Below are 19,367 nucleotides of genomic sequence, written 5' to 3' on the forward strand. Positions count from 1 at the left end.
GCCAGGGGTAAACATTCGATTGGCTCCGAGTTTGAAACAAGGAGGTTCTATATTAAAACACACATCCCGGAAACGGTACCTAGTTTGTTTTTCTGTCCGAGTAGAAACCTCGTTGGTAGAAACAAGTTTCCTAGTGTCGCTGAAGGAGGTTTTATATTATCGCTCATTATGGCGTTGCTACACAAATGATAAAAATGGATGAAAACTTCGATTTAAGACTACTTCAGTTTTGTCATTAGTATGCTGTCGACATCAAATAGAGTCGATGTCGAAGTAGGACAATATACAGGCGAACACAGGGGCCATGTGACCATAAAATCAGATTAACCAACACCACAGATGTTAAGAGACATGTTACAGCATACATATTTCAACACATTGAATAAAGATGGAATATATAATAAGGCATTTGGCAGACTTCTTACATGTGATGTTTTTCAGGGAAGTAACAGAGTTCCAGATCATTTAAAAAATACATTGATATAAGGTCTTCCTTTCATAAAATGCATTTTGTGAATGAAACTTTGTTAGTATAATCAATTCATTTACAATATAACATATCAATTAAAGATTACAAAATAAAATAGAAAAATAGTCTAGTGTAATGGTTTTCTAGTCTTACTTAAATTAAGTTTTCATATCATTCCAAAAAAGCTTTTCTAACCAACTGCTCTGCTGAAAACGTATGTTTATCCATCTCTTATTATGGATTATTATCTATCATAATCCAAACAATATTAAAAAATAATAATAATTTTCAGTGTATGCTGCCATAATTTAGGGGGGTGATAACACTGAAACCTATCATAAGGCTCTCAATCCTGGGACCACCCATAGCACCCATGAGGTGACCCCCTCACAACTCTGACCCAACAGCCACCAAGGGCTCACAGTCCAACAATAAGCCAGCAAGCTTTTCAATAATGGTCATCCCCAAAATAAGAGAACATCCGTGCCATGTAAATCCTTTATTTTAAAGACAAAACACGTAAATATAATACATGGAGAAAGAAAGGTAAACCAAGACAAGGCTTTAAAAAGTCCTGAAGGGCAACAAAAAAAAAAGATGATCAAAGAATGATCAAATAAATGAAACCCCTGATTGACACCGACAGTAAAAAATCTATAAGAGCCATAGCCAAAGATATAAATCCAGAGTGTTAAAAAAATAAAAATAAAAACTTGAAAAGTGCCATATTCACTTTGGGGAAAATATAGTATTTAACAAAACCTGTAGCGTAAAAATACAACTACTGCCCAGAATTGCATTAGAATCTTGATGAAAATCAAGCTGGACTGAGGACGATCAGATCTGGACTCAAATTTGGCAACCAGGCCTCAGACCTTGAAGCTCCTGAAGCTCATCATCTGTGGAGTAAAACAAACAGCAACCAGCAGATTAAACCAACAGCACACGCAGACAAAGAGAAGTCCTTACACAATGTGATTATACAGTAGCATCCCAGTGGGAGAAGTCTTGTGCTCCAGTATAAGAAAGGCAAAAGTGAGCATCCCATAGGTTGATGCATAAAACAAAAACACAGTGAATGTTATTCTATAAGTGAGCACCGATGACCAGGCTGCAACAAGTGTGGAGAGATAACCCGCAAACCAAAGTTAAAATTCCTTATATTGACCCATATAGACCTTTTATAGTCTTTCAGGAAGATTTATTCTTTACAGCAGACACACCAGGCTTCTGAAAACAGTTTTCAATTGCAGCAGTTAGCAACAAGGTAGGCATGACATGTTTTTATTTTGACTAGTTGAGCAGATTAGGTCACTTATGAAGGAAAGCTGCTGACCATAACCAACTCCCTTTGTGTGCATCTATGTGCTTGTATACCTTGTATTTCTATGATTAAATCTCTTAGTGAGTGTGAATCAATGAATAGTTAAATGGATCATAGTGTGTCCCTCAAACAGTGTGTGTTCACCTTGCGAGCGCTAGCCGTCAGGCTTGGTGACTTGGCCGTGCTGCTGGTGACTCGCGGAGACTTCCTCTGTCCTCTAGCTGCCACCTGGGGCGACTTGATGCTGCCAATCCTTGCTGCTCGTCCCGCGCCGGTACGGGAAGCCGCTGAGGACATGTGTCCCGGGGACTTGCGGGAAGTCATCTGAGCGGGCGACTTCCTTGAATTTTTGCCTGGGGATTTCCGGGTGGAGCTGCGCAGTTTGCTCAGCCCTTTCTGCAGGTAGCTGTTTTTCTTGGGGGTGTTTTCAATAGTGAACATCATGGACTCCCTTCGCGCAGCCTGAGAGAATCACACATGGTGCAATCGTGAGAGGAGTGTGCATAACATTATATGCAGGGCTGTGTTCATGACAACATACAGTGTGTGTGTGTGTTAAAGAGACTCACTGGACTGAGGACGGGGCGAAGCTGAGAGCTGGAAGGTCCACTGTTCACGTTCTTGTTTTTGGGAGTGAGGGGACGGGGGAAACAGCTGGCCTTAACCTTTTTCTGTCAGATTGAGATAGGAAGACAAATGTGGAAAGACAGATACAGAATGAGGAGAGGGTTGCAGGAAGGACAACTTATGACTCAGATGTGGTCTTTTTCCATTAGATTCACACTTATGCCATTTAGCTGACACTTTCATCCAGAGCAACATCACAATGACTGCGGTAGGAGAATAACCTTAAATTCCTAGATCACCAACATTACAGCAACCAATACTATGGAGTGCAAAATTTAACAAATATTCATCTTCCCCCCCAACAATACTAAAAAGCAAACCAACCTCCGGAGAAGTCTGAGGCAGGGACAGTGTGGATGAAGGCCGCTTTGTGCCTTTCGGGCTTCGCAGCTGAGAAGAGCTGCCGGTTTTTGATGGAAGCTGGCCAGGCATCAGCGAGTGACGGTGGGAACGAGTACTGGCACCTGTCTGTCCCACCATGTAGGAGAGGCGGTGGGAGGTGAGAGAGTCTTGCAGCTGGCCAGGCATCATGGACGCCCGGCGGATTGTCTCAGACGGGTCGCCCATACGGAGTTCTTCGTCTGTGAAAGCGAAGGCAGGGCAGAGGCCAGGCTGGAGGAAGAGATACAGACAGGGATTTAGTGAGATTGGTGGGCGAGGAATGAAGGGGACAGAGTGCGAGTGACAGAGACACAATCTTTTTGCTTCACAAAATGATCAAAATCTCTGGTGTAATTATGTTAATTCTAAACAAATATACTTTATTTCACACACCTAGCTGAAAACAGAATTACTCAGTTAATTGTATAATCAATTACACTGGCTGAAACAAACAGGAAGTTAACTACAGTTTGAATCAATAAACAAGTAGCAATTCTGTACAGTCCTACAGCGCTATATAAACCTAATTAACTAGGAATTTGTACGAATGTGATCTCAGGTCTCCAGCTCCGTAGAAGAGATCAAGTTAGCTGATCAGCAATGAAAACTACAGTAGTGTTTGGCTGCCTGGCCTGAGATTTAACTTTAGCAAGTCAACTGTTAGCACATGCATATTACATACATATACAATATAAATACATTTACATACATGCACTGCTTATACAATGTGTTTTGAATTTAAAAAAAGCCAGAGTACGTGTTGTCTTATATGAGCATTTAGCTTTTCAATTCCTTAATTGCAGCACTCTATGCACACACATATGAGAGAACAAACTGAGTTCTCAAGTCATGTGACATTGTAAATTAATTTGCATACAAGAAGGGAATTATGAGAGTTAAGTGAAAATTTACAAATAAGGTGTGAAAATTCATATACTTTCACAAATTTCCCTTCCTTTTATTTAGTAGATGCTGCTCAGTAAACAGACATGAATTGTAGTAAACAATTTTATCAACCGATGGCCCACAAATACAGAGGAGTGAATCACCTCACCATGACTGACTGATCCGAATTTGCCTCTTGAAAAACTGCCAACTGCACCATGGCAAATAGAAAAAATAAAACTACATCTTTGACCAAATTGCGCCTGCTAATTGTGTATATTGTATACGTATGTGTGATTGCATGCATTTAGAGTTCAGACAGTGTGTGCAAGTCTCCCTCTCTACTAACCCCAGACTCCACAGGGTAGCTGCTCTTCAGATGGGGAAGGCAGGCCTTGTTTCTGGCCTGGAGTTCAGCAAGCCTCATCCAGTCATCACCTGCACCGTCTGGCTCATTCTCTGCGCCCACACAGAACGTACTTGTGGCTAGAAATACACAGATGGAACAAAATATGTATATACATTTTTTATTATGATTAAAAATTGTACACCTTGTAAACCCCACTTCTTCATTCATGAAGCCTGTAGTGTGCTGCAATTGGAGATTATTTTTGGATGATACCGTTTCCCTTTCCCTAAATTCAACCTGCTGTGAGTGAGCAAAGTTTATCCTACTCACCCCGTGGATAGACTGTGCTGTGGACGGTGCTCCGTCTGTACCCTGGAAGACTGAGCAGCTGGTCGCTGGCAGCGCCGGCCATTTTGGCGGGTGTGTCAAACAGCTCCATGGAGATTGGCCGTGAAGTGTGTGTGCTGTAGAGGTTTGGCTGGGAGCGGGCAGCGGCCAGGCTATGGAAAGTCTCATCACAGTCACCCTCACCATGGCCTGGGGTCTTCTACAGGTGAGAGTTCAACAATCACTTACAAGATATTTGACTGTACTAGGAGGGGCAATTTCAGGGGGCACTACAATGCACAGCGTAATGTCTCTTCTGTAAAACTGTAAAATTTAGGTGAAAACTGAAGTTATTTTCAACCTTGGCCTCATGTTTTTTTACTTATTTATTTATTTTTTTTACATTAGATTTTTCAATTATCCATGGCCTGAAACTTAAGTATATTGCGACATTAGATACGTTACTTTAACTAAGCTAGTTAGCAAGTAGAAAGTCGGTTTAGTAACACCAGGCTGCAGATTCAGACCTAGATAGCACAACCTTGCCCGCCTAAGACAAGATACGCCACGACGGTTAGTCATAATCATAATGACAATTTATGAATGAGTGAGCCATAAAAAAGAGTGAATGTGATTTTTCACCTGTGTGTAATTGTCTTTATCTGTGCATACTTATGCTTTCACATCTTTTTTCCAATTTGTATTGCTGTCGTTGTGTGACATACTGTGTTTAAGAGTGTTTGTGTGTGTGCATGCACAAGAATACACATGCGTGTGTGAGCTCCCTCCACCTTGGTCATGGTGATGTTGATAACCTGCGTAGTCCTGCGTCGTTTGACAGATGAAGTTGGATTTTTCGAGGCTGAATCCAGTACAAGATCACCCAGAGAGGTCAGGCTGTGCTCCAGTTTGCGCTCTGTGCTGGTCCTGCAGTTGGAGCAATGAAAACAGGGATGTGATCATGGTGACACTAACAAGAACACCAACAGCTGGAAATTCTGTGAGTGTGTGTCTGTGTGGGAGGGGTATTAACGTGAAAGGTATGGGTTTTTTGTGTCCAAATATATCTGAAACATGTATTATCCAGTCAATATTGTAGATATAGTGGTAGTTGAGTTGCCTGCAAATAAGATTTGAAAAAGTGGCCGCATTTCCAGGCAAATAGCCAAAACAGTGGTGGTGGGCAAAGTAGTAAATATCAGTCGGCCATTTTGCTGAAACAGCAGCTTGAGTGTTATATACAGGGTTGTTACATATTTTCCCATTTCAAAAGTCACATTTTTCCAAACGTTAATTCCCTGATTGGATTTAAAGATTTTGGGTCAGAGTTCAATATGATTGTTAGCTAAGCTATATCATTTTATAGCTGAAGATTAGCCATACCTCATAACAACAAATATTCATGTGTACTGGATCTGAATAGTTCAAATTAATTTTCCATACATGTACAGACATGCATAGAAAACATTCTCCATTCTCCTTGTGCCTTCTGGCAGTTGATAAAATTACAAAATTGTGAATTTTCCAAACAACTAGCTATTTGAATATGGAGTAACAATGCAGTACTGAGGAATATATATATATATTTTTTTTTGGTTTAACCAGGCTGGCCAATTCAGAACATTTTTTTTTTTTTACATGCACTGATGGCCTGATGAGACAGGGGAACACTGCGACCCGTTTGGGTAAAAAAAAAAAAAAAAAAAGGGAAAACGAGTTCTGTTAAAATGAGAAGACCTGTTGATCTGTCTGCTGTTCATGGGTGTGAAGTAGAGGGTCTCCAGTGACTCTGCCTGTACTGTGCGTCGTTTGGCCGCCAAGCGCTCTGAGCTACGAACCAGTGGAGTGCTGGACTCCTCAGGTGCTGATGGTTTCCTGCATGGTAAGCAACAGAGGGCATTATACAGGGTTTCCACTGTGGGCTTGATTTAACATTTCATGACCTAAACATTTTTTTCTTGCTGGTTTGATAATTGATAATAGTTTTTCAGCTCCAGAAAGAATAGGGGTAAAAAGTCTGGTTTCCTCTACAGTTGGGCTTGCTGTGGAGAAGTGGCGATACACTGCACTACAAAACACCATGCAGTAAATACACGGAATATGCACAACAAAATGTAAAATACATTGTTATATTCTGGTTAAGTGACCCATTTGTACAATTCCTTGATATTCAATGACTTCCAGACAGAAAAAGTCAGGTAATTTGATTATACAAAATATTGCTGAGATTAATTGGGGGAAATCTACAGGGGGAAGAGAGCGTATGGTATCCCCCTTGATAGGGCAAAAAGCATCTCCAAGTATGATGGAAAATAAATGGCAATGTAGTCAATAGTCAAAATAGGGGAGTAAATAAGGGCAGCATATAAAGCAGGAAATGTTTTTTCTGAGTCTACCAATTAACTTGCAATCAACACTCCTTTTTTTTTTTTTTTTTTAAATACAGTAAATGCAATATTTTTGTTGTTCATTCTCGTTTGGACTGGACAAATTCTTTGGGGACAAAAAAAACATTTGGGCAATTGCACTTGAAATGGCCGCCACAGATATCACGCGACTTGTACTGTGAGGTGCATTACCTTGTGGCGTTGAGAGAGTCTTCCAGAGAGCTATGTTCCAGGCTGTCAAAGCTAATGTTATGCTTCTCCACCTGTGGCCGAGTCTGAACCCTTGTCCGTGCGTTGGGAACCTCAAAGTAACATGACTCTGTTACTCTTTCATTGCCACGGATCTTGTTCTTTTCCCGCAGGTTACGGTCAGCAAAGGCCAGCTGAGACAGAGATATAGTCAAGATTGACATTAGGACCTAGTGCTTTCCCAAGGTTGCACAAAACTAAAATTTGCCATTATGACTAATAGATTACCATACAAAGTATTGTAATTATAAGCAGTAAAACCTAAAATTTACTTCAATTTTTAATCATTTTAAAGTTGTCCCTCTAATGTTGCATTTATTTGCTACATTTTATAACACTGATAGATACTAAACTTTTGACAATTACTAGGTACAGCACTTTGCTTTTGTATAACAGAACAGACAGTATTTCAATCTCTTTTTTTTTGAGCATGTGTTATTCAGTGTGTATAATCGCTGTATTCAATGTGTGTTTCTCATGTTTCAAAACAGTACCAACCTGTGCTTCCAAACTGGCCACCTTGCTCAAAAGGTTCTTCTCATTGCCTTGGGCCTTGTCCAAATCTAGCTGCAGCAGCTTGATTTCAGTAGTGACAGCCTTTACTTCGTGTTCCTTAAACTCTAAGGAGCGCTGCAGTTCAGACACCTGCTCCTGGCTTTCCTGGAGGAGCTGTTTCTTGCCATTGTAGTAACTCACTGCCTTCTCCATCTGTGATATTATAGATGGACATATAGCTTAGTCCTAATGCAGCACATGTAGCAAGATAACATGGCTAGTGAACATTAACAGACTGGTCAATGAAAGTAAATATCCAACTCTATTATTATTGACATTCAACAATTAAGTTAGAAGTATGCACAAGAGATAAACTGAAAACTTCAGAGTGTGTTGTGTTCAGTGAGGACTGTGTGATCACACTCACCTGTGCCTTGTAGTGTTCTACAGCCTCTGATTTAGCCGAGAGCTGTTCCTGCAGGCCTCTGCTGAGCTTCTCCTTTTCTTCAGCTTTCTCCTTCTCCTCCAAGAGTCTTTCTTTCTCCATTTTCAGTGACGCCAGCTCATGCTGCATCGCAGATTCCAGCCTATCAGAGGCTTTGCTCTCTCTCTCCATGGCCTGTTTGGTTTGAACAAGCTTCTCTTTCTCAAGGCCCAGGACTTCAAGTTGTTTCTCCAGAGCTTTCTGATTTTGTTCTGCCTGGAGTATCCTGGTCACTAGAGCTTCTTTCTCCAGAACAAGAGCCTCCTTTTCCCTCTGAGTGGATATCTGCAACTCCTGTACAACCTCTTTCTGTCTGAGGGATGCTGCTTGCATCTCTCTGTGTTGGCTGAGGTCTGTATTAACTGAGGCTAACTGCTGCTGGAGGAGGTCTATCTGTTGAGCATGCTCCTGCTGAGTTTTAATCAACAGCTGCTCTTTAGCCAGACCCTCCTCCTCCGCCTTCTTCAGGGAGCCAGAAATGCTTTCCATCTGCCTTTTCAGATCCTGGATCTCATGCTGAAGGACATCTCTCTGTTTGGAGCTCTCCTCCTGTACCTTAGCCAGGATTCCCTCCTTGGCTTGAACTTCTTCTTTTGCTTTTCGAACCAAGTCAATTTGGAAAGCAACTTCTTCTCTGAGGCTGTTGAGTTTTTGGTCCTTATCAGTCACAACTGAGTTTAAGGTAGACAACTCTGTCTCAAGACTCTCAAACTTCTCTTGAGCCTTTAGGAGGAGGTTTTCTTTCTCACTCTGAGCTTCCTTTAGCTTTTGAATCTCTCCCTCACATGTGGAAATCTGTTTCTGCAGAATCGCCTCCTGTTGGGCTCTCTCCTGTTGATTCATGGCCAACAGCGCCTCTTTAGCCTGAACCACCTCCTCTTTGGCCTGGATCTCTTCCTTTAGTCTCCTCACCTCCTCTTGAGAGGCTACCATCTGTTCCTGGAGCACTTCTCTTTGCTCAATACTCTCTTGGTGGTTCTTGGCCAGCAGATCTTCTTTGGCTTGGACCTGCTCCACCGCCTTTTTGAGAGAGTAATCCATATTGTCAACCTGATTTTTAAGACCTTGGATATCCTCCTGTAGCAACTCGGATTGTGCAGAGTTCTCGTTCTTCAGCATGAGCAGCTGTTCTTCTTTCACTTGAATCTCCCCATTTAGCCTCTTCACTTCCTCTTGAGATGCTACCATCTGCTCCTGGAGTGCCTCCCTTTGTTGAGTATTTTCCAGCTGCTGCTTGGCCAATAGATCTTCCTTGGATTGCATATCCTCCTCAGCCTTCCTCAATGAGGAGCCAAGACCCTCCACCTGGTTCTTTAAACCTTGGATCTCATCAAGTAGCAGGTGTGATTGCTCTGAGCTGTCATTCTTCAACAGGTTAATCTGTTCCTCTTTAGCTTGGATCTCCTCCTTCATTTTCCTCACCTCGTCCTCAGAGGCAGACACCTGTTGCTGCAGAAGTTCTTTCTGATGAACACCCTCCTGCTCCTGGCTGGTAAACATAGACACCTGAGCCTGAACCTGTTCCTCTGCCTTTTTGAGAGAGTCACCCATACTTTCTACTTGGTTTTTCAAACCTTTGATCTCTTGCTGTAGCAATTCAGAATGTATAGAGCTGTCATTTTTCAGTATGACCAGCTGTTCCTCGTTAACCTGGATCTGCTCCCTCAGCCTCCTCATCTCCTCCTCAGAGGTTGCCATCAAGTTTTGAAGTTGATCTTTTTCCTGAGAGCTCTCTAGTTCCTGCTTAGCTAGCAAGGCTCCCTTGGCTTGAACCTGTTCTGTTGCAGCTTTGAGAGATTCGCTCAAGCTTTCTACCTGAACCCTCAGACTTTGGATCTGATTCTGCAGCAATTCGGACTGCTCACAGCTCTTAGTCTTTAACAGATCCAATTGTCCCTCTTTAGCTTGTATTTCCTCTTTGAGCTGGTTGACGTTTTCCTCAGACGCTGCATTGCGCTCTTGAAGTGCCTCAATCTGCCATGTGCTCTCCTGCTGCTGCTTTGCCAACAGATCTTCCTTGGCTTTAACCTGCTCCTCAGCCTTTTTGAGAGATTCACCCATAATTTCCATTTGGTTTTTAAGACCTTGGATCTCTTGCTGTAGCAATTCAGAATGTGTACAGCTCTCATTCTTTAGCAGGATCAACTGTTCCTCTTTAGCTTGAATCTCCCCATTTAGCCTCTTCACCTCCTCTTGAGATGCTACCAACTGCTCCTGGAGTGCCTCGCTGTGTTGAGTGCTCTCGTGCTGCTGCTTGGCCAATAGATCTTCCTTGGACTTCATATCCTCCTCAGCCTTCCTCAGTGAGGAGCCAAGACTTTCCACCTGGTTCTTTAAACCTTGGATTTCATCAAGTAGCAGGTGTGATTGCTCTGAGCTGTCATTCTTCAACAGGTTAATTTGTTCCTCTTTAGCTTGGATCTCCTCCTTCATGCTCCTTACCTCCTCCTGAGAGGCAGACACTTGTTGCTGCAGATGTTCTTTCTGATGAGCACTCTCCTGCTCCTGTCTAATGAGCATAGCCACCTGAGCCTGAACCTGTTCCTCTGCCTTTTTGAGAGAGTCACCCATCATTTCTACATGGTTTTTAAGACCTTTGATCTCCTGCTGTAGCAACTCTGAATGTGTGGAGCTCTCATTCTTCAGCATGACAAGCTGTTCCATTTTAACCTGAATCTCCTCATTTAGCCTCTTCACCTCTTCTTGAGAGGTTACTATCTGTTCTTCGAGTGCCTCCCTTTGTAGATTACCCTGTTGTTGGGTCGTAGCCAGTAGGTCTTGCTTAACTTGAATTTCATGTTCAGCCTTTTTGAGAGAGCAGCTTAGGCTTTCTCCCTGGGCCTTTAAGGCCTGAATTTCATGCTGAAGAATCTCCTCCTGATGAGACCTCTCCTCCAGTAACTTGGTCAGCATCTCTTCTTTGGCTTCAATCTCCTCTTTGGCTTTTCTAGCCATGTCTGTTTGAAAGGCGACTTCTTCTCTCAGGCTGTTAAGTTGTTGGTCTTTATCAGTCGAAAGAAAGTTGACAGTACACAACTCTGTCTGAAGACTCTCCATCTTTTCTTCAGCCTGGTGGAGGAGGTTTTCCTTCTCTCTCTTAATTTCCTTCAGTTTTTCTATTTCTTCTTCAGAAGCAGCAATATGCTTTTGTAGCATGTCCTTCTGTTCAGTTTTCTCCTGCTCATTCTTGGACAACTGTTGCTCCTTGGCCTTAATCTCCTCCTCTGCAACCTTGATCGAGACACTCATGCTCTGCAACTGTCCCTGGAGGTCCTTAACCTCACCTCGCAGCTCATGCACTTCCTCCTGAAACATAGTTATCTTCTCCTGCAGATCCTCTTGGGTTTTGGCGCTTTCTTGGTGTTGCTTGGCCAAAAGATCTTCCTTGGTCTGCACCTCCTCCTCAGCCTTCCTCAATGAGGAGCAAAGACTCTCCACCTTGTTCTTCAAGTCTTGGATCTCCTGATGTAGCAGTGCTGACTGCTCAGAGCTGTGTTCCTTCAGCTTATCCATCTGCTCCTGTTTAGAGTGGATCTGCTCCTTCAGTCTCCTCACCTGCTCCTCAGAGGCTGCCTTCTGCTGTTGAAGTGCCTCCGACAGTCGAGTACTCTCCAGCTGATATTGTTCATCTTTGATTTGAGCATCCTCTTCAGCCTTCTTCAGTGACATGCTAATGCTGTCAACTTGGAGCTTGAGATCCTGGATCTCTTGTTGAAGAACATCCCTCTGCTCAGTGCTTTCCTTCTGCAACCTGGCCATTATTTCCTCCTTGGCTTTAATCTGTTCTTCTGTTTTAGACACTTGTTGCTTCAGGAGCTCTTTCAAGTGAGTGATTTCTTGTTGATACTCCGCCAACTGCTGTACTTTGGCCTGAACCTCTGCCTCTGCGTTCTTCAGGGAGCCAAATGCATTCTCCAGCTCGTTCTTCAAACCCATGATTTCATTCTCCAAAGTTTCTTTCTGATTAGACAGTTTGTGGAAAGAGGAGTTTGTTCAGTGGTTAATAACTTATCTATAGCAAAAGAGATTTAAAGGGAAAATCCACCTCAGATAGTTCATATACTTCTTACATTTCTGTCATATAATTTATATCTTGACCAGTCAATCCATTTTGAAATAGTTTCTCCAAAAGCTAAAACTAAACTAAAACAAAACTGAAGCTGGCCCATTGACAACATACTAGGGCTGGGCAATATGTCAATATTATATCAATATCGTGATATGAGACTAGATATCGTCTTAGATTTTGGATATCGTAATATCGTGATATGGCATAAGTGTTGTCTTTTCCTGGTTTTAAAGGCTGCATTACAGTAAAGTGATGTAATTTTCTGAACTTACCAGACTGTTCTAGCTGTTCTATTATTTGCCTTTACCCACTTATCCACATTACTGATGATTATTTATCAAAAATCTCATTGTGTAAATATTTTGTGAAAGCACCAATGGTCATCCCTACAATATTGTCGCAATATCGATATCGAGGTATTTGGTCAAAAATAATGTGATATTTGATTTTGTCCATATCGCCCAGCCCTACAACATACAGTATGTTAATTATTTTTTAGGCTAGATTTTGACCCATTAAAGATATGTATACACTTCACCTCCATTATGGGCCCCATATTCTCTCCTTTCTCTTCCTTTGTGACTCTGCTTAGTTCATCTTCCAAACATGCAATCTTGCCCTGGAGGATCTGAATTTGTTCACTCAGGAGCTCCTGAGGATAAAGGAAGGACATTAGAGGACATTAATAAAAGAGCACAAAAGAGCACACCAAACAATGTTTCCTCTAATTTTGTATCACTGTTCGTTGGGGGCAATCTAGGGTTTGATCTTGTGTTTTTTCCTGGATGAAATTCTAGTTTTACAAGTGAAACTGCTCTTATTAATTTCTTTGTTTGTTTTTCTGTTCCTTAACTGAGGGCTTAAAAAGGATAAAACCCTGCCAGTGTATTTGCCACAATCAAAAAGTACTGTGTTCTACTACAGGTTGGCCCCTAATTTTTTTTTACAAAGTCTTTTAACATTGGCAACGGGTAGCGTTCATTAGAATAATGGATTCTCATCAGCACAAAACCTATACAATTGCTTTGCCTTTGGATCTACGTATCCAGCAGACAAAAAAGCTTACCATGTGCTTTTCTTTTCATGTTCTAACTGTAACTTATGTTTTCCCCCACATTGTTTTACCTATTTAGGTCAAAATAAGATCAGATCGACAAACAAGAGAGATCAAACCATTCAGGGCGTTCCTGCACAAAGATAATTACCTTCAATCCAATGATTACGAAAGTAATAGATATGTTTGGTTGTGATTAGTTATTTCATATTAAATGACAAGCGATGCACTTTGCAGTGTTCCAAAAACTGACAGCATTTAAAGTTTTGTATAATATTGCTTAACTACAAAATTTAGTTCCAGGGGTAGAAACTGAATCAGTTGAGGCTTAAAGAGTTCCAGACCCATTGATGTCTTAACTTCAGCTGTAAGGCTTTAATCTGACCTTCTGGGCTGTAGCTTGGCTGAGTTCAGACTGTAGGTAGCAGGTTTTTCTGCTCCACTCCGCCTGAGTAGATTCTTGGGTTTCTGTCAGCCTCCCAACCTCAGCATCGGAGATGGCCAGCTGTGAACACACTTCCCTCACCTGACACAAACAAAAAGGAAGCATTAATACTTAAAATTTGGGATTTTGTCTTGTATCCTAAGCAACTTAACAAGAGGTGTAAAAAGTAGAATAGGCCAAGCTTAACAAGATCACTATTATTTCAGTTGCCATTATTTCATTACCTGGACAGAGAGCACTCCATTCTCTTCTGTCAGCTCATCCACTTTACGCTCCATAAGTGAGGAGTCACTCCTGAGGTCTTGATTTTGCCTTAACAGCTCATGAAGACGCATTTGTAACCTAAGAGAGACAGTTAGGTGAGCAGTGTTTCTCAAACTGTGGGTCAGGCCATTTATACATTAATAAACACAGCTTACCCAGTGGTCCTGTAGCTTTTTCTGTCCGAGAGCCAAATGAGAAATAGTCTTTTGTCATACAACCAGCACTCATCAAAAAAAGATTCACACCACAAGAAGCCCCACATGTATTTTGGATCTCTCTGCCAAAGCTGGGAAACCAAGACTTTGGCCCATAACATCAAGGCAGAAGTCGTGAACCTGATCCACTGTGAAGTTGTGGAATGAAAATATTTGGACCTCTACATCCAAAAAGGCTTTCATTATAGTACTCAGATACTAACAGTTATGACCCAGAAAATATTCCAAAACGTTGCAAAAATCGTGCAAAAGGAAAAGCTGCACAATCTATCTGTGACACAGACTTTCAATCTTATTTAAAGCTTTGGGAGTTTTCCCAATACTAGGCTGAATTGTCCAAGATCTAGGGGGGGGGTTTCCTTTAGGTGTTTTGAATTCTTAAGGTGCTTACGTGTTTCTCTTGGTCTCTAGCTCATGTATTTGTTCACTGGCAACCTGCTCCTGTTCACTCTGGTCTTTCTTCATCTTATCCAGATGGTACTGTAAGTGGTTGATATGGGATTCTGTAGAGAAGACATGTGTGGATAGAGAGAAGTTTACTGAGTGAGATTAGAAACAAAGCAAATGTACAGGAGGAGGTAGGTGGAGTTTAACAGTTTGAGAAAACTCATTCAATTTGTGAAATATTACATGGTAAAAAAAAAAAAAAAAAAAACATTTTACATAAGTGGTGAGAGTACAAGAAGGTGTTATCAATTTCTGCTGTGAACCTCATCAGTTACTTTAACCAACCACAAACTAGGGGATAACTGTGCTTTTAGATTAGGGCTGAACGATTTTGAAAAAATATCTAATTGCGATTATTTTGACTGATATTGCAATTGCGATATTAGAGGGAATGATAATTTTTACATCATTATTTTCATTTTCATTGAAAAACGTATTAAAATGATTATGGTGTGATTTTTGCAGAGATCTGTACCAAACAAAGATGTTTTCTTAAGTCTGTAGAATATGATGTGTAGGCCAGGACATCTCTGCAGCACGACAATATTTAATTTAAAATGGTATTTTGACACACATTTCGCTTTTAACAAATATTGCGCCTCCTGCGATTTGAAAATTGCAGTAGGCCATATTGCAATTTCGATAAAATTTCGATTAATTGTTCAGCCCTATTTTAGATGCTGTACCTCTCTGTGTAATGAGGGTCATCTTGTTAGCCAGCTCTCTGGCCAGCCCATCCCTGTAGTCTCTCTCCTTGATCATCTGCCTTTGCATCTTCCTCATCTGAAACTGAGGCGTGTTCATGACATCTTGCAGAGGAGACCTGCTGCAGGAATAAAGGAATTCAAGTATTAAAACCCAAATTTTAAGGCAAAATATTTCTCAACGTTGTATGGACTCACAATTAGCTTGTTTACTGAACAGAGTTTTGGTAACCTGTCATCCCAAGATGTTAGAGACTTTGGGGGAATTAAAACAAATCTGATTCCCCTCCATGTAACTTTAGCAAAGCATGATGGAATTGAGCGTCTTGAAATTTGAGTGGGTGGGAAGTTTTTGTTCCAAAACAAAGTACGGACTGGAAAGTGAGTTTTGAAAGCCAGAAATCTCAGCACCTGGCAAAGTAATCGTTCAGTTATTCGCATTGATTAAATTCCTACCAACCCAATGCAAGACATATTATGGTCATTTATGGGACAGTAAAAATGTCACTTATTGCCCCTTTAATGTTTTGTGACTTTGTAGGAGTTTGCCTGTGGATTTCAGAGAACTCTGTAAACTTAGGATTCAAATGCTAGTCTTACACCATTCACTCATATTTGATGAATAAGACAAGCAAGGTGTCAGATCAATGCAAGTCCAGAATGATACCTGACTGAGGAAGAAGCCACAGTTTGCAGGTCCACAAACTTGACTTTCTGCGTGCGGTGGAAGACAGGGGACTCATCATCTGAGAGCGAGGAGACAGTTGACAAACTGCAGGTGGAGGGGCTTGTTGATTCCTCACTTTTGACAATCGAGACTGTCAAATCTGAAGTTGACAGAGAAAGAGAAGAGTTTACGACAGTATGGTCATTTTACATCTCGCAGGTTAAGCCCTAACCACAATGCTAGCATGCACTTCATGTTGCAGCTGAATTGAAAAAAACATTATAAATGAGTGTGTAATGCTGATAGCTAAAAACTCTTAACAAGATGTTGTATCAACCAACGAATGGAAGGTGAAATACTTTTGTGTCTTACATTTCTTCCTCAAATAGGCCTCAAGCCCACTACTCAGGGAAACACAGCCCTCGCTCTCCTTCACAAAGCGGTCAGTTAGGGTTGCAATCTCCCGCTAAAAGACAAGAGTGGGGATGTGATCAGATTGGTCAAAACAAAACAAAACATTAATTACAAACAGCAGGAACACATCTCCAGAATGGAAGAAGTGATACAGCATGGTGCTGAACAACAGACAAAGGAGAGCAAGTAGCAAAATTATTGATTTATGTGCCAAGCCAGAGGAGCCCTTACCTCCACTTCATACTCCAGCATGTTTAGAGTACAGCGGTCATTCATCATGTCATGGTACACCAGCAACAAAAGCACCTGATGAGACCACAAGGGACGAGTCAGAATATGGCTACATTCAAAAATATGTAGACAGTCCACAAAATTGTATATATTTGCAAAGAGATAATGCAACCAAAACAAAGTGTGCATAAGAGCATGTAGCGAGCACATACCTTTGATATTTCTATTGTTAGGTTGACGCCATTTCTTATGTTGTCCCATGATAATGAAATTCCATTGCCTGAACTGAATCTGCAGTCTCCTAACAAGCAACAACAACAGAGATGGACAAAACCAAAAAGTGAAAAAACTTCACCAACAAGTTGCAGACCAACAACACAGGAGAAGCACTGACAGTGTAAAATGCAAACGGTTCATATCTTTCAACAAACAACCAGTTTTTTCACCTCATCTTGTTTGTACTCACCTGGCCTTTAAACTTGTCTGACACTGAACAATACCGCTGCACAACCACATATCACTCATTTCACTAAATTCCAGAACTTCACTAAAAACCTAATTTATGGAGATATCCGACAAAAAAAAAAACACTCACTTTCCAAAAAGTCAGCGATCAGCTTCCACCGATCCTCAATCGACTGATCGAAACAGAGATTGGATTCTTTTTTCCTGAGATAACATGGGGCGAAACAAGACGTTAAGGTGTGATCCAAGGCATGGCCACCTCTATACTATCAGGTAAAGAGGTGGAGCCATGTTTGAAATGTAGTTCAAAACCAAATCATCTGACTTCATCTTGTTTACAAAGACCAAATATTTCAACACCTCGCTGCTACTCACAATTTATGAACGACTTTCAACAGGAGTATCCCATCTTGCAAATCGTTGATATTTAGCTCTCGCTCGGCCAATTTCGTGCTGTTGAACTGTAAAAAGATGGTTTCACATAGTCATGACAATTTAGTCCAACCGCAGTTATCTCGTAAAATAACACTAAACAGGTTAGTGATGCGAGTGACCCACTTACCCAGTCGAGCAGAGCCTTAACGCCCAGGTTAATGGCCATTTTGGCTGTCGCTTGCTCACAAAGCGTTTGCAACCTGGCAGTGTAAAAATCATATATGAAAAGAAACCTGTAAACAACTCAGTAGTGTAACGAGTGAGTCGACTTGGGCTGTTTTAATTAACTTCAACGTGTCTGGCTTTACATTCAGTCACTTCCATTAATAAAGTCCAAAGCAAAGCTAACGTTAACCCTACCTTAAACTTTATGCACGAGTTAATTTACCTCGAGAATGCTTAATGGCTAATTTCGCTAACGTTTGCTAACGTTAATGAACTTACAGAACAGCTTGCTAACCAACGGCGTAGCATTAACTGTTAATCTACGAATCTACTAAAACATATTACTCAAACATTGACTTACTTTAACAGCCAACCCTCGTAGCCACTTTTTGCAGCTTTAATCAGTTTATTTGAGACAAGGTCCTGCCTAAACAAATTCACGTTAGTAAAATATCAAGCTAGCGCTAAGAAATAAACATTTCCTCGCAGCTCCATGCCAAAAACAGACTAAATTCAAATGGGTAGTTGAAGATTGAACCAACCAATCCTCTTTCACTCGTCGGCGCATGTGAAATTACAGGAAGCTGATTGGTTTAATGCCTGGAGTGAACAGAGAGGAAGTAAAGAAGTGGGAGAGAAATCCCGTACTCACGTTCATCGTTGTTTAAATCATGGATGTATTAAACTATGGATGAGGCATTCAAAGATGGCGGCCCATTCATTCCAATGAAAGTTGCTCACCCAGCGCATACGCCGAAAAAGTTTCTACGACTCCTACTTCCGTGGCCGACAGCACCTGCGCAGTAGTGTTTTTCTTGGCCCCGCCTATCCCACATGAACGAGTCAAGTGACGTTCTCGTAGCGTCCGTGACAACGGCGCGTTCATGTGCAGCTTTCTAGGTTCTAGCTTCCGATTGACTGTTGCTGCTGCAGACTCGGCTCTTCGGGGAAACCATCGTCCAGGTATGACTCTATCATTTATTCAAGCACAGAACATTTGCTTTATTTGTATAAATCTTACATCCGATGTGAAGTGATTCAGTCTGGATAAAGTTGAGCTAAGCTAACGTTGGTAATAACGGTTAGCATAACGAGACGGAGTCAGCTAACATAACCATGGGTTAACGTCAGGCAAGTTAAACAAACAAACAAAACTCAGTTAAACATAGAAATGTTGGTTAGATCATAGACTAAACTTTGCATTTGTGATGTATGCTCCACTCGTGTTGCTCCACTTGTGTTGAACGTTGTCTTGTGTTTCTCACAGCGAGTCAAGTTCATGCCACACATCGCTAGCCAGGTCCATGTCAAGGGTTTACTCGCTTAACCAGGTGAGGAGATTTATTTTGAACTTAATTTAGAGCATTATCGATGTGAGATGGTTCACATCGGTCATAGATAGTAATGACTTCGTAGCTTTTTCACCTGTACTGGAGCCAGTGCTTCACAAATTAAGTACTTTTCACCCTGTGCTGTAATCATCATGATGATGTATGCCAACTGTTACTTACTGCAGTTTCTTCTGTTACAGAAACTCCTGCTCTTCAAGAACCACTGACACTTCTCTGGAAAATGCTCCCAAAGAAATTAACTTATTTATGATGTCTACATGTATTTAACATGTAGAATGGAACGTGTTTTGAAATAAATCTTTACTTTACATATAACAGTTTGTCTTGGATCATCTCTTAAATAAGTCTTAGTTGTCATCACTCTGTAGTCCATTGCCCTCAAATTACTTTTCCATCTCCATCTTACCTTGGTTATTACAATTACGTTATTACACATACAACAGTGTGAGTAATTTCTGACAAT

General features: G+C 41.3%; 1 protein-coding gene and 2 long non-coding RNA genes across 3 annotated transcripts; 1 reads left to right on the plus strand and 2 right to left on the minus strand.

Annotated features, from left to right (window-relative positions):
- Window positions 1–953: 953 nt before the first annotated feature.
- On the minus strand, window positions 954–16,782 carry numa1 (nuclear mitotic apparatus protein 1). The gene is made up of 20 exons (XM_071516821.1): window positions 16,700–16,782; window positions 16,488–16,562; window positions 16,215–16,308; window positions 15,843–16,002; window positions 15,158–15,294; window positions 14,416–14,527; window positions 13,770–13,887; window positions 13,486–13,626; window positions 12,585–12,698; window positions 7,921–11,937; window positions 7,497–7,706; window positions 6,942–7,132; window positions 6,100–6,237; window positions 5,154–5,289; window positions 4,366–4,582; window positions 4,036–4,172; window positions 2,745–3,032; window positions 2,363–2,464; window positions 1,938–2,255; window positions 954–1,368 (listed from the first exon to the last, which is right to left on the minus strand). Exons 2-20 carry the CDS (start codon window positions 16,533–16,535, stop codon window positions 1,339–1,341), a joined length of 6,708 nt encoding a protein of 2,235 aa, XP_071372922.1. The 5' UTR covers window positions 16,536–16,562; window positions 16,700–16,782; the 3' UTR covers window positions 954–1,338.
- A 544-nt stretch (window positions 16,783–17,326) lies between these two features.
- LOC139642101 (uncharacterized) lies at window positions 17,327–17,570 on the minus strand. The gene is made up of 2 exons (XR_011695006.1): window positions 17,515–17,570; window positions 17,327–17,413 (listed from the first exon to the last, which is right to left on the minus strand). It is a non-coding gene; the product is annotated as an uncharacterized lncRNA (long non-coding RNA).
- Window positions 17,571–18,228: 658 nt separating this feature from the next.
- Window positions 18,229–19,190, plus strand: LOC139642097 (uncharacterized). Its single transcript, XR_011695005.1, has 3 exons — window positions 18,229–18,515; window positions 18,820–18,883; window positions 19,084–19,190. It is a non-coding gene; the product is annotated as an uncharacterized lncRNA (long non-coding RNA).
- The last annotated feature ends 177 nt before the right edge of the window (window positions 19,191–19,367 follow it).

This window comes from Centroberyx affinis, unplaced genomic scaffold, assembly GCF_046629955.1.
Source record: "Centroberyx affinis isolate AG114_WGS23_722 - 3 ecotype Tasmania unplaced genomic scaffold, CSIRO-AGI_Caff_v1 ptg000432l_1, whole genome shotgun sequence".
Taxonomy (NCBI): Eukaryota; Metazoa; Chordata; class Actinopteri; order Beryciformes; family Berycidae; genus Centroberyx; species Centroberyx affinis.